Genomic DNA, 14,161 nt, shown 5'->3' with positions numbered 1-14,161 from the left:
TAACTTTAACGATGATAATTTCTAATTTAATTTAAAGTTGAATATCCTTGTGCAATAACGGCAGAGATGAAGGACTATTAGGGAATAATCTTGTTTACGGATCAGTGAACTCAGAAAATTGCCAAGACACTGTGAAACATATTCCTTATTCACACCTCATAATTAACTGAGTGTTCTGCTGCAATATTAAAGTCATCTTCGTTATGAGAAAGCTGCTCATTTGGGCTGGTAGGCCACTGAGAGGGTCTCATTTGGTTCTGGCATTTCCAAACTCCCAGGAAAAAGCACCTTCAATCCATAAAAACAGCAGGCTCCCAAAGTGTAAGGGAAGGCAGAGAAAGCCTTTGGTCCATGACAAAAGCAGGTCTTGTGCAGAGAAAAAAGCCACTTCTCTCCTTCCTTAACACCACCTGCAAGCATTACTCTTTTAAAGGCAATTGAAAGAAGAAAATACAGTTCCCCTAATTAATTCACATTGAAAGGCACTTTTGATGGAGTCAAGAGGCCAAATCAGATCAAAGTAAATAATGCAACAGAGAGTGACATGAAAGCCCTGGGACAGCAGCTCTCATGGCTTGCACTGTCTAGATCTCAGTACTCAAAAGTGACAAATGCTGCAGCTTTCAGCTTCCAGGAAAGCAGAGGATGACTGGGGGGCTCTATCCTTTCAGCAAAATTTAAGAAAGAACTTGTTCGTTTACTGGGAGGAAGACTTTTGTTGAGGTAGATCTGCTTAAGACCTGGGAAATCCTGGCTTAAGTCTCTGCATTATGTCAGGTTTTATGTTTGTGAATTTGGGCAAATGCTCAAGCGTTCTGCCTTTTGGTTTAGAGAGGTAATGCTTCGCCTTGACTGATAGAGCCTAGACACAAGGCAATTCTGCCCTTCGACTCAGCCCACAAACCTTGGCCAAGGTTTCTTTGAGATATTACTGATACCCAAACAGCAATTAAGAAGGGAAAGGATACACTGTAAACCCACATCTAGGTAAATGAGATACAGCAGCTACAGACTTCGATGGTGCCATCTCTGGCCCCAAAAATCAGCCTGGCTCAGCTTATCTTAGTTCAGCATCTCACTCCAGCCCTTCCCTTATAGGGGGGAACAGGGCAGGCAGATGCAGCCAAAGCCAGGACCCACAATAGAAAACACAGTAATAAAATACACTCAGATTTTACCATTCAGGATTTTACTGTACGTATTACCTAAACAGACTCCAGTCAAAACAAAAGGATAAACAAGAAAGAAAAAAAGTGAGGCTGTAAATCAGCACAAAAAAAAAATTACAGCTTGTGAAAAACAGAATAATACAATGAATAAAAATCCAAGTCCCAGCATCTGAAGTACTACATGATATTCTCAGTCCTTCCCTTCCTCTGCCCATTTCCCAAAGGATCTAACAGAGATCGAAGAGGTACAGGGGAGGGTAATAAGGCTCATCAGACACAGGGAATGGTGTCTGCGTGAGGAGAGAGTTGAGAGAACAGGGCTCTCCACCCTGGGAAGGGAGTACAGAGAGATACTATAAAATTCTGAAGGGCCTGAGGAAGGGAACCAGCAAAATTACTTTCTACTTCTTATCACACAAAGTCAAAGGGCTCCCAATGAAATTATCAGGTTTCAAGCAAACAAAAAAAAAAAAAATCCTTTATATGGAGTGTAATTAAAATCACAGAACTCACAGCAACAAGAGGCCCTCGAAGTCAGAGGAGAGAAGGGTTCTAAAAAGGAAATTAGGCAACTCCACAGAGAACAGGTCCATGGAGAGTCTGAAACACAGTGCTCTAGATACAGCATGCATTTTTAGATCCTTGGACTCTAAAGCAATGCCTGGCACATGTTCAGCAGCCATTGTAGGAAAAGATAACCCTGTCCTGGCCCCATTCCCATTCTTCTCTTCTCTGTAAGCATCTAGTAATGACCACAGTCAGAACACAGAGCTGGATGGATCACTGCTTTGATATGGTGTGCCCACAACGTTCTTCTATTATGTTAAATATACTGATAGGAGTTCAACAGATAAATCCTAACTTAAAGTAAAAGGAATTCTTTGTTGGGTTGGTTTTTGTTTTTTTTTTTCCCTTGAAGAAATATCATGCAAAAGTTCCTCTATTTATATTAATGCACAGCACTAGATCAAATGCATGAACAAATGCCTTCTGGGTAGAAAGCTATCCATCAGCCCCAAAAGCTTGTATGGGCAATGAATGAATGAATCTTATTTTCCACAGTGAGTAATTCCATGAGAGAGATACCCTTCAGGACTACAGGCAGGGTCATGACAGTGAATGCACAGTATGCCAGCCAGTATCAGCAGAGCAATGCTGATTATAACAGACTGATTAGAAAGACCAGCATTAGCAGCCATTTAGGCCACAGACCAGGTGACAGCTTTCTAAAATGAAAATTGCTGATGCTTTTACCAAAAGAAAATTTGTAGTGTAAGCAATTCAACTGCTGAAATGAAGGTGTGACATAATTAAGAGTGGAGAGAACAGGGGAGAAGAGAAGGATCAACAACAAATTAATTGAGTTTACTACCAGAAAACAAAAGAAACATCTCAGCTTCAAACTTTTACAGATAACTCACGGGTGCAGTGATACAAGCTGCTGTCATGAGATTAGACAGAGATTATGGTAAATGCAATTAAATCAGCTAATACCCAAATATTCCAAGACAACTCAAGGCCATCATTTTACACCAGCTTGGTCTCCACAGAAATTCCCAGCAGGGCCTTGAAGGAACTGTATGTTTAACAGTGGTGTATGAAGGGACAAAGCTGTGTTTTACAGGAAGGATGTAAAGGTAATGTTCCATCTCTCTTTCACCTCTAACTGATAATTACTCTTTTCCTGAATTTTATCTTGAACAATCAGTGGAAAATTTTCTTGTCAAGCTTTTCCTGCTAATTTTCCTCTTCGGAAGAACACCCAGAGGGTTTGTTGGCATCTTTCACCGATTAAATGGAACTGTACTTTATGCCATATATTTTATGCACAACCAAAATGCAACCACAGTTAGTTTCAAAGCAATAATTTTATGTTTAATATTTCCTTATGCCAGAGCTGATTTGCAAACCCAAGGGATTTCACAGGTCACAAAAGGAGATATTTGAGCAGGCTCCAGCCCCCAGGCTGAGCAGCAGATCTACGGCAAACATGCTGCCAAACAAACGGAGAGAACAAGTGCATTACCCACATGGCAAAAGAATGATACTTTCCTTAAGGCAACCAAACCTAACTCTTAGAAAGGAGGTTAAAAAAAAAATCAAAATAACCACCACAGCATATTCCAGTGGAAGATTATCATTTAAACCACTCCTTGATCAGTCATGGCAGGCAATGAGAATTCATAAGGCAAACCAGGCTTTCACCAGATGCTGTGAGACCTCTCAGACCTGGAAAGCAAACACTCAACAGCAACATTCCAACAGCCCAAGCACAAACCTTGCCTTTCATGGCTTACTTTGGCCAACATCTGAATTTTAGCATGGATGTTTGGGAATGTGGAATGCATTTACAAGAGTCCCTTCTGCACTGCAGTTTCCTGGATATTCACATTCTGGAAATTGCTTAAAAGAATAGAAACAAAAAAATCTGCCTTTCAAAGATCAAGAGAGAAAAGTGTGTTCCAGCAGTTCCAAGCCAAGTAGAAGATTAAGGTTTCTAATGTACTCATTGGAAAAGAATATTGGGATAACTGCATTAAAAATGTGAAAGAGGATTTATTACTCTACTTTAGATTAAGTTGAAGATTAAGTTTCTAGTCAGGGAAGAATCTGTTCGTCTTGGAAATCGGAACAGGGAGGATGGGAGAACCATTACACACGCTAGCAGATATTTTTTTAGACTTTTAAAATGAAATATTAAATTTCAACAACTACTTCATATTAAAAACATCAAAGTAACACTGATCACAACAACCGAAACCATCCACCTAAAGTCACACTTGATGAGATCTGTGTCCTTGTGGTTTTGAGCAAATGATTTCTTGTATCAGCCTGTGAACACTTTGAGCCACAGTAAGTTAGTCCTGAGAGTCTGCTGCCCCTCCCTTATGACATGCTGCAATTACCAGGTTCACAGAGGAGACACGGACCAGCTTGGAAAGCATCAGTCATTAATGAGGCAGGTAGTTACAGCCGAGCCCTTTGCTCCTGAGAACAGCCTCAAAGTTTCCACAAAGATGTCAAAAAATGTGCCTGGAAGTCAAAGTGTAAGAGAGAAATTGTTCAATTAGATTTGCTATCCAGGGAAATACCCGCAATAATCTCGGTATCATCCATCTTCAGGTGTTGTGGTTGGTTTTTGGTTGGTTTTTTTTTTTTTTTTTTTTTGTTTTATTTTTTTTGTGTTTTTTTTTTTTATTTCCTGGGTGACTGAAATACTGAAACACTGTGCTGTGCCAAACTAACCCAGATTTACTGCAAGGAAAATGACCTGGCAAGCCATTAGGGTTTGTTCCTGTTTCTCAGCCGCTGTTAATTCTTTGACACTGGTTTACAGGGCTTTCAGAGAAAGCCAATGAACACGGGCATGCTGCTGCTTCAAACACTGCTTTAATGAGACTGCCACGAACTGTGAATAGAAAGGCAGTGCTGTGAAGTAAAGGGAATGAACAGAGACTCCTGTGAGTCAGCTCCGGGACACACAGGCTGCACCTACAAATTGGGGATTTCCAATTAGCAACACAGGAACAAAGGAGGCTGACGTGCAATGAAGTGACTGCAACTGCAGGGCTTAAACACAATTCCTATTAATGAGAAAAAATAACCTTCTCTCTCTGCGCCCAAACGAATGAGCAATCAGCATCTTTCAGAAGATGGGGAAGAAAACCCCCAAAGCCACCAAAACCAATCATTAACTTTTCCTCCTGATTCTGTTTTGTGCAGCACCCTTCTTTGTCCCCAGGCATCGTTTCCACTAAAATGGATTTTCATGAACTAAATCAAAGTATATAGAATCTTTATAAGATTAAATAATCTTCCCTAGAAAGGAAAAAAAAAACCCCACAAAACCGCAAGAACATGTTACGTCGTCGTCAGCTAAGAAAAATAACATCAGATTCAGTCTTGTCCCTTTTTTCTGACATTCAATGTACACGAATGCAAATTACTTATTTTATTTGCTGCTTACTAAATAAACAGGGCCTCTTGGTACTGTCACATATAAATAGTTCAGGAGAAATTATTTACTTTCCTCTTCCTTCTAGGAAGTACTTTTTAAGAGGAAGAGAGGTGCTTTTCTGTACTGCAAGAAAAGCTATCCAGAACAGTGGCTGAAACACAGATCCCACAAAGGGTGCCAAATTTAAAACCAGCCCTCTTCTAGTCAAACAAGTGCATGCACAAGTGCCTACTCTTCCAGCCACAAGGAAGCCAAGAGTGAGATCAGCTGTGGCTCCGTGCCACCCCAAGCACCAGAGCGGAGCAGGCTCCTGGCTTCTGCCTGGCTCTCCACACTCTCTCCTCCTCAAATCCAGGCAGCAAGCACAGGGAAAACTCCCGAGCTAGCCACATGACAGAGGAGAGCTGAACCCCCAAAGCTGGACACATGAGGTCAAAAAGAAACCAGGGCTTGCAGAAACCCATGCAGAGGGGAGGAGGAGATAAGCAAAGACAGTGAGTGCACAAAGCTGAAAGAATGCAGAGGCACTCTGCCCCCAGGCTGAGCAAAGCTCCCACAGCAGAAGACTGCACCAGAGAGATGGGAGGAGTGGGGAGCACAGGGAGGATGCAACAGGCAAGACAAGGACACAGATCAGGGCCCCTGAATTGTCTTGGCAAGGACTTATGGAGCAGGAGCACAGGAGGGACCACGGGAGTGAGACTAACACAGCAGCTCTTGAGGAAAGGAGCAAGATCCAAAAGGCCAAGCCTGAGGAGCAAAGACTGGAAACAATTAAATGAGTAAGGAAAAGCAAACAAGAGAAGAGATGAGGACAGGTTGCAGCAGATGAGGCAGGACAACAGACTACAAAATTTCTGGCTGTTCACTCTACTTGTTCTGAATAGTAAGGAAGTTACACGTCCAGAAACTATGCCAAAAGTACTTTAGAAGATTTCAGACCTAAGTAACAAACTGCAAGGAAATACCAGCACTTCGTAGTCTGTACACAGAGGAATTACTGAGGAGTTGTAAATCTGTCCCAGAGCAGGACTTGAATGAAGTAAATAGGGCATGGGGCAATGCTCTGGACCAGGAAGAAACAAAATATCAAACAGTTACTCATTATGTGAGCACCATCCATTCCGGGCAATGAATCAAGCAGAGACTGCAAAAAACCAAAAGCTATGTGACAGTGTCATTAAAGACTGCCACAATACAAACACACAACAAGGCCAAAATTAAAGCAGATCTTTCTTACCTGGTGGGTGAATATTTTTGCAGCACAATGAGGTCTAAACAAGTCTTTTTCTGCATGCATGCAACCTTAGTCATCACCATACCAAAGCAGTGCTGTTAACTAAACTTCAATCTGCAAGCAAGGAGCTCAGTTACTTGTACTGAAACAGCACTTGAAGATTTCAAAAATTAAGACACATAATGGCACAAGCATGCCTAAGAGAGTATCCTTGGCTTTGTTTCTTGTTTGGGAGGGGGATGGAAGACAACCAGCACATCACACAAACGGAGGTGGAAAAGCAGCATGCATTACTGCGCCTCATCTTCCAGCACATGCCACGGGAATAGAGATGTAATTATTTTCCCAAGATTACACTGGGGTTCTCTGGAAGACGGTTGCAGGCCAGAGCACATAAATCCTTGGCTGAATCCATGGCTGTCGCATAGGGGCACCCACATCTCACATGTTTCTAGACTCTAGCAGAGCTTTCTGGCAGCCTCAGGTACCATCTGTGCATGACAATAAATATTGTCACTGACTGCAGGGAATTCGTGGCCTTCAGAAAGATTCACTCAACATCTTCTACACAGAATGTACAGACACAGCAGTAGAGAGAGCTATTGCTAAGACTCACGATGGAAAAACCATCTTAAGAACTGAGCTCAGAGAAGAATAAAGCACAGGCCAAATTCACCTCTGCAATCCACCTCCCCAGAGGCAGCCAAAATTCATTCATAACTTAAGCTTACTAAACAGCAAGAATGGCAGAACCTCAGCAAACCTGCTAGAATAAAAAAAACTTGCAACACCACAGAAGCAGCATCCCATGGATCCCAGGATAGCAATGACACTTACCTAATCTGCCATCTTTCAGCACACACTGTGCCTCTCTAGGCCTTGGGACTAAAGGCTCTAGTTGCCTTTTGGAGCAAACTTGCATTGTCCTGCTCCCAATTCAAGTTTAAATATCAATTAAGGGGAAAAAAAAAAGAAATCAGCCTATAGCCAGTGACAATGCAGTACTTCCTTTTCTCTGCTTTCACACACAGGCAATCCAACACCAACCTCTGCTCGAAGCATCACAGACTAGGAGCCTGATCCTTTATTTGCAAAATCACAAGCCTGGAGACACCACCAATGAGATAGGAAGGAAAGAGCCTAGGCTGGCTTCTATTGCTTAATGTTCCAGATTATTAATTTTGCTTTCCTAGAGAAGAAAAGCATTTTGGCTGCTAGGCTCCCCGACCATTTTCACCACAGACAACCTCAACCTGCACTGGAATTTCTCCACCGGTTTTTAGCACTGGTGTTTGCAAAGCCCTTGAACACGTCCTTGCTATTTCACAGTTGCATGGCAAGGAACTTTCAGCCCAGAGACAAGTATCCAGGTTTTCTGCCTTATTTTAGTCAGGGGCAAACACAGAACATAAATAATGGTTAGCTTACTGCTTTTCTTAGAGGCACGAATTGCTTTTTGCTGCTGTGCTTTACATATCAAAGCAACCACCACTGACCTCCAGGGTATGTCTAGGAACAACTTACCAAAATTTAAGGAAGTTGTACCACATCTAACAGAAAGCGTTTTCCTCTCACTTTTATAACCCAGGCAGTTTCATATCCCCACTTTCCTATCAAACACCTTCTAACAAATTCAAGAAAAGGTGAAGTTTGCACACATGAAAGCCCTAATCTGGGAAACTGATCACACTATTTCGTCTATATCAGTTACAAATCTGGGATGTAGCATTGCACTGTGTGGCCAGGAGAAGGAGTAGAAATTCAGCTGAGACTATTGACTGTGTGACCAGGAGGAGGAGCAGAAATTCAGCTGAGACTTCTCCTTTATGAAAAGTAATTTTATGCTTAAGCAGAGACGTGCTATGCTATTGTATTAGTCAAAAAAGAAAAAAAAATTAAAATCACATTTTTAAAAAAAAATTTAAAAATCCCGTGTGCCAGCGCTTTCCCTCCACCTCTCCCCTCTGCTCTTCCTTCCTGCTGAAGGACAACATCTGTTTCAGCTCAAACCCTGACCATGTACACTGCACAGGGACAATATGTTATGACCTCAACATATTTTTCCTCATGGTCTATCAAACTTAGGGCCGGTGCAGACAGCCCTGGAATGCACCACCTTCTGCAGAGCATTTCCATCCTCTTTCCCTTGCTACTGTAAGGGGAAACAACAGTGCTGCCAGTTTAGTCATTAGATCACATTTATCCCTGCTATAGCCTTTAGGATTTCATTGGATTTTGGATCAATGGGGTTTTGGGCCTGGTTCCCACAATGCTAATGCGTAGTGAGCCCCCACACTCTCTTTTACACAGATTATAAGTGATATATACAACACAGATTTAGAGTGATGCTGTTGGGCACAGCTCCAGGTACACCTGCTTCTTTTGTAACCTGGCATGAAAAATTAAAACAAAACACATCAATAAAAATAACCCACAAAAAACCGCCATGCAACCATTCATATACGTGGAAAATAGCAGCATTAAATCCAGTGTATTGTCCACTTCAAAGGAAGAGTCTCACCACCAGCAGACACCATAAAAACGAGTTTCTAGGACACCGAAGAGAAACAGGGATTTCAGTTTCAGGAGTATGCAAGCTATTGTAGAGTCTTGTTTTTCAGGAAGTTTAGACTGCAGTCCCCAGCTATTTATACAGCTCAAAACCTTCAGTGGAATTAGGTGGCTTGGAGGTGTTCATGGGCTGCATCATATTTAGCACTGCAGAGTGTGAGGCACATAGGACATGGCATAACCAAAACCAATTAAAAAAAGAAAACATGTAAAACAATAGGTTCCGGGTTTCAGTGGTTTCAACAAATCATGAAAACAGAACGAGTGACAATTGCCATTGATATTGATTTTCAACAGGACGCACATCACACCCCAGTGAAAGCACCAAGGCATTATCACAAACACGAGGACAAGCCTAAAGTGAAAGTTCCTGTCTGTCCCTTCCCCATTTATACCATATGGAAAGGCACATACACTCACAAGCCCCTTTCAGCTTTTAAAACTCCGGGCGATGGATCAAACCAACAAGAGATTCTAGTTACCTCATTTCAGTAGCATATGCCAACATTTCCCAAAATTACAATAAATTGTGGTGATAAAACCTACAATTTCCTCCAGACTAACTTGTTCCCTACTCCTGGGACTGCAATCCACATAGTCACTGGATAGCTGAAGACAAGAGCAAGTGACAATAAAGAACAAAAATATCTCTGCACCAAGAATTTACATAACTAGCTCCAGTTACTGCTAATTAGAACAGTTCCCTTAATTCCTTCATTACATCTTCCTGCATTTTTCAGTTAGCTCTAGTAAGATGCATAATAAATTATTATTAAATAGAAACCTACTTGATCACATTACAAGTACTTAAAAGTACAGATCAGTGCACTACTACTTTATTCTAATTAAAACCCAACAATTAGTAATCTGGTAGACTAAATAAGATACCAGAAACTACCTCACTGTGCCAAATCTGCCCACCAATTTTGGAGCTTCTGAAATATTTAAAGCTTTTTCCTCCTATCCTTTTGCCATGCAAAAAGATCTACACGAGTCAGACAAATGTGAATCACAAGAAAAAACTGCATAATTATTCTTACAGATTTGACAGCAACTTCTTTTTTTTTCTTTTTTCTTCTATTGCAAGGATCTATATATATATTTTTTGATACAGAATATATTTTTACAGAGAAATTGTCTTGATTCTTCCTACTTCATATCACGTAACACGTCAACAGCGCAGCTCTCACAGGCACACTTCCCTCTCAGCCACTGGGACCAAGCCAGCTCCACTTTGGGCATCCCACAGCTAACCCTCACACAGCAAGTTATTGCAAGTGTGTTGTACAGAGTCAGTCACTTGAGAAGAGAGCAGCTGAGCAGCTTACACCACCATGAGAGCCCCTTTTCAAACAGAAAGCAGCTATGTACGCGCAAGGCTTGATTTGCCATGTGCAGAAATCCTTCACAACACTTGAAGGGGCAGCTGCCAAAAAGCAAATGCCAATTGGCAGCATGGAGGAGCTCACTCTGAAGCCATCCCACGTGCACAGGCTCTGCAACACAGCTTCTGCAGCCTCTCCTGAAGGGGCTGCAAAAGAGAGGCTTTCCCCTTGTGTAAGAAAGGGATGTTCCCAAAAGCGGAGGCAGAGGAGGGCGTCTGGAAAAAGTACAAAGGGAGGGAGGGGAGAAAGGAGCAGTAGAAAGAAAAGAAAAAACAGGAGTAAGAGAAACAAGGAACAAGATGATAGAACAAGACAGGAGATGTTTTTTATATTGATAACCTCCTGCCCTCCTTTAGTGGGCATCAGTCTCTCCCAAGTAGAAAGCAGCAGGACAAGAGGAAATGGCCTTAAGATGTGCCAGGGAAGTTTTAAATTGGATATTAGGAACATTTTCTTCCCTGATAGGGTTGTCAACAACATACTGCTCAGGGAGGCAGTGGAGTCACCGCCACTGAAGGTATTTAAAAGATCTATACATGTGGCATTTAGGGACATGGTTTATTAGCAGGCCTGACAGTGCTGAAATAATGGTTTGACTTGGTAATCTTAGAGGTCTTTTCCAACCTAAACAATTCTGTGATACTCTCTGTTATAAGTACTGGGGAATTAATTTGTTCTTTTTAGACAGATATCCTGTATAAAATGTATACAGTATGAAATGCCTCTGCCTCCGTGAAATAAAAAGTGTGGTGCAACTAACTACAAGTCGTTTCCAGGAACAGGAGAGCCATTCATCTGCAAAATAAAAGAAGGAGATGGGCCTTCTCTGAAGAAGGGATTGCCAACGACTTGGTGACCATCACCTGATTGGGATCTTACCTACATCAACCAGTGGGTGTGTGAATGCCAAGTTCCCATAAATCTAACCAGGAGCCCCAACATTGCCTAGAAAACCATTCACCAGACCAGCAGAGGGAAAGAAAAAAAATATGAATTTGAAACACCAGCAGAGTGGACAACGGGGTGAGGCAACTTTGCCTCTGGCAAGAAAAACTGTATAAAACTGGACTGTGTGTGGGCAGAATTTGTGAACCAGGGAGGATACGGCACGCTGTCGGGTCTGAGGTTCACCCAGCATCGATCCCGAGGTCCATGCTGTCCGATTGATTGTGGCTTTTTCCATAAATTATATTTCGCAAAATTCATCAATAAATTGGCATTCTTTTATGAAATCGGACTCATTTTTTATAACACTATCCATCAGGGAAAACAGAGACAAATACAAGGATCAAAGAGAACAAAAACACTACCAAGTCCTCAGATATTCTCCTCCTCCTTTCTCCCTTCCACCTTCTCCCATCTTTTCTCCGCAGCAGCACAAGAAAAATGACAGTAATTTCAGGATGGAAGCAGCTAAACCAAAGCGAGTGAGTCGGCATTTTAAAGCAGCTGCAAGTGAGATATTAATTTTGAAGAATTAAAGACTTTAGTTAAACTAGATATTGCTGAGGTAGACTTCTCTTTGCTAACTAGATGTTGTTGAGGTAAACTTCCCTTTGTTAATAGAAGCTGGATTTAAGGAACTGATAAATCAGGAGACCTGTCAACTTAATCAATAGACTCCAAGAACACAGTGTGATCATAAATCAGATAGTCTTGAGAAAACAGGATCCAGGGGTCACCAACACTAAAAGGTTAAAAAGTCAAAGCCAGGAAGACCCATCTTACTTCATCATTTTGAGACCCCACCCCATAAGAAGGACCACCGACTCATTTCAAAGAACAAACTACGCATGCTTAATTGCTTTTTGGCTAATTACCATATGAAGCAGGGAATGGGATGGATGAGAGTTATGAATATGCATTTGTGTTTTGGGTATTCAATACTCCTGTACATAAAAAGACCCTGTGAGCATCTGTGAATTGTGGTGTGTATTTGGAAGCTATCCCAGCGTTGTAATAAACACACACTTTCTAACTTCAAACTGTTAGAGAGTCTTTGTCCGTCATAGCTGGATATCGGTATTAGACCAATATCCGTATTTTTTAATAGATCACAAGGCACACCGGAATAGAGCAGGAAGAGGCAGCAGTACCTGTGGATGGCCCACACGGCCCGGCTGGGCACGGCCAGGGCCCCGCTGGGCGGCTCCCGGGGCGATGCCGGCGGGCAGGAGCTCCATGTGCCCCGCAGAGCCGAGCGCTGCTTCCCGTTCTCCCGGCCACACGGAGGGGGAACGCCCCCGTTCCTCCTGAGATAAAGGGGGGAAAAGGAAGTGTTATGAATTTGGGAGAATTAATTCGTGTTTCATAGAAATATATGGTATCAAATCATTTTAAATCCACCAAATAAAAAGTAATTGGGAAACTGCAGCCTCTGAGGGAACAGGGGAAGCAGTGCATTTGCAATAGAAAGAAGAGTGGCTCCACCAGGAGATGGGAATCCTCTGAAGATGGGATTGCCAACGAGTGATCAACACCTGATGGAAATCTTATCTCCATCGGCCCGGGTGTGCATCCCAGTGCAGAATTCCCATAAATGCAATCAGCCCTGCCCGGAAAACCATTCATAAACCATTCATTGGACCGGCAGACAGAGAGAAAAGAAAAATGAATATGGAACAACGACTGAGTGGACAATGGGATGAGGCAACCTTCTTTCTGGCCGAAAAACTGTATATAAACCAGCCCTGCAAAAGCGGACTGTGGGAACGGGGGAGGATTCGGTGCAAGAGAGAGAGAAAGAGGCTGAAACTGCAGCTCACCCAGCACCGATCCCCGGATCGATGCTGTCTGTTGCTTGTGGCTTTTTCGAGTTTCTATTTCGCAATATTTCTTAATAAAATGGCATATTGATGAAATTTGGCTAATCACTTATTACAGAAGGAAAAGGGGAAAAAAAGCATTTAAGGACTTTTCTTCTTCACGCTTTCACTCATCAAAAAGTTGAAGACTACGAAATCGGCACAACACAGTATCAAACTACAACAGAGAACATTCCTTTGTTTTGCATCAAAGGCTTTGTGTGCTGAGAGGACAGTATTTATCAGTTCTTAGCTAGGTCTAGAGACTTGACAGCAACAGAAGATGAGCACTCCTGTATCCAGCTGTTCTCTGGACCTCTGTTAAGACGGGAAGCACTGTGGTGTCAATCCTAATTTTTTGCTCCAGGAAACAAATGATGTTCCACCGCTTTTAACCAGAAAACAAATCTGTGCAGGTTGGAAGAAGGAGCAGGTAAGTTTTCAGCAGCACATAGAATTCTGGCTGTTTGTTTTCTGCTGCCCCTTAAAGTCAAATGCAGTCGCAAAATCTTGAGCGTCACAAACAGATAAGTGCACAATATGTGCGACTGGGGGAGATATGAAAATACAGCACATCTGGACTAAAGAGATTCATTCCTACAAGCTGAATAGTGCCACATCTGGGCAGCTGGCCACCACTGAAACAAAATAATAGCTTGAAGAGGAATGTGGGCCTGTGGGAAGGGGAAGACTGAGGAAAGGAGGGAGGAGGAAGGCACAGATTTTCCTCCAATTAATTAACAGTTGTATTCCCTTTAGCCAGGCAGCTCCTGAAACACACTTGTCAGGGTGTCAATGCAAGTGTTAACAAGCAAGCTGGCTGTCAGGCCCCAGAACTCTCCCTGGCTACTTGCCCACCAGTCACACCATTAAGAACTACTTATTTAGTGAAAAGAGGAGGAATCCTCTGCCGATCCATTGTACCTGTCTGCTGATTGCTATTACTGCCAGAGGGCAGGTCTGAAATGTGGTCTGGCCCCTTTAGGGCCTAGAGAATTGGCCACAGAGGGAGAGAAGCCAGGATGCTCCTGAGAGTC

General features: G+C 42.4%; 1 protein-coding gene across 2 annotated transcripts in view; it reads right to left on the bottom strand.

Moving 5' to 3' along the window:
• TMTC1 (transmembrane O-mannosyltransferase targeting cadherins 1) overlaps positions 1–14,161 on the bottom strand; it is a 135,291-nt gene that overhangs the window by 105,144 nt on the left and 15,986 nt on the right. For both annotated transcript variants that reach the window (XM_066319771.1, XM_066319772.1), the window contains exon 5: positions 12,417–12,572. In XM_066319771.1, coding sequence (XP_066175868.1) covers positions 12,417–12,572 — 156 coding nt within the window. The remainder of the gene's footprint in view (positions 1–12,416; positions 12,573–14,161) is intronic.

The sequence above is a fragment of the Sylvia atricapilla genome, chromosome 5, assembly GCF_009819655.1.
Source record: "Sylvia atricapilla isolate bSylAtr1 chromosome 5, bSylAtr1.pri, whole genome shotgun sequence".
NCBI classification, from domain to species: domain Eukaryota; kingdom Metazoa; phylum Chordata; class Aves; order Passeriformes; family Sylviidae; genus Sylvia; species Sylvia atricapilla.
This window is presented reverse-complemented; position numbering and strand designations above follow the sequence as displayed.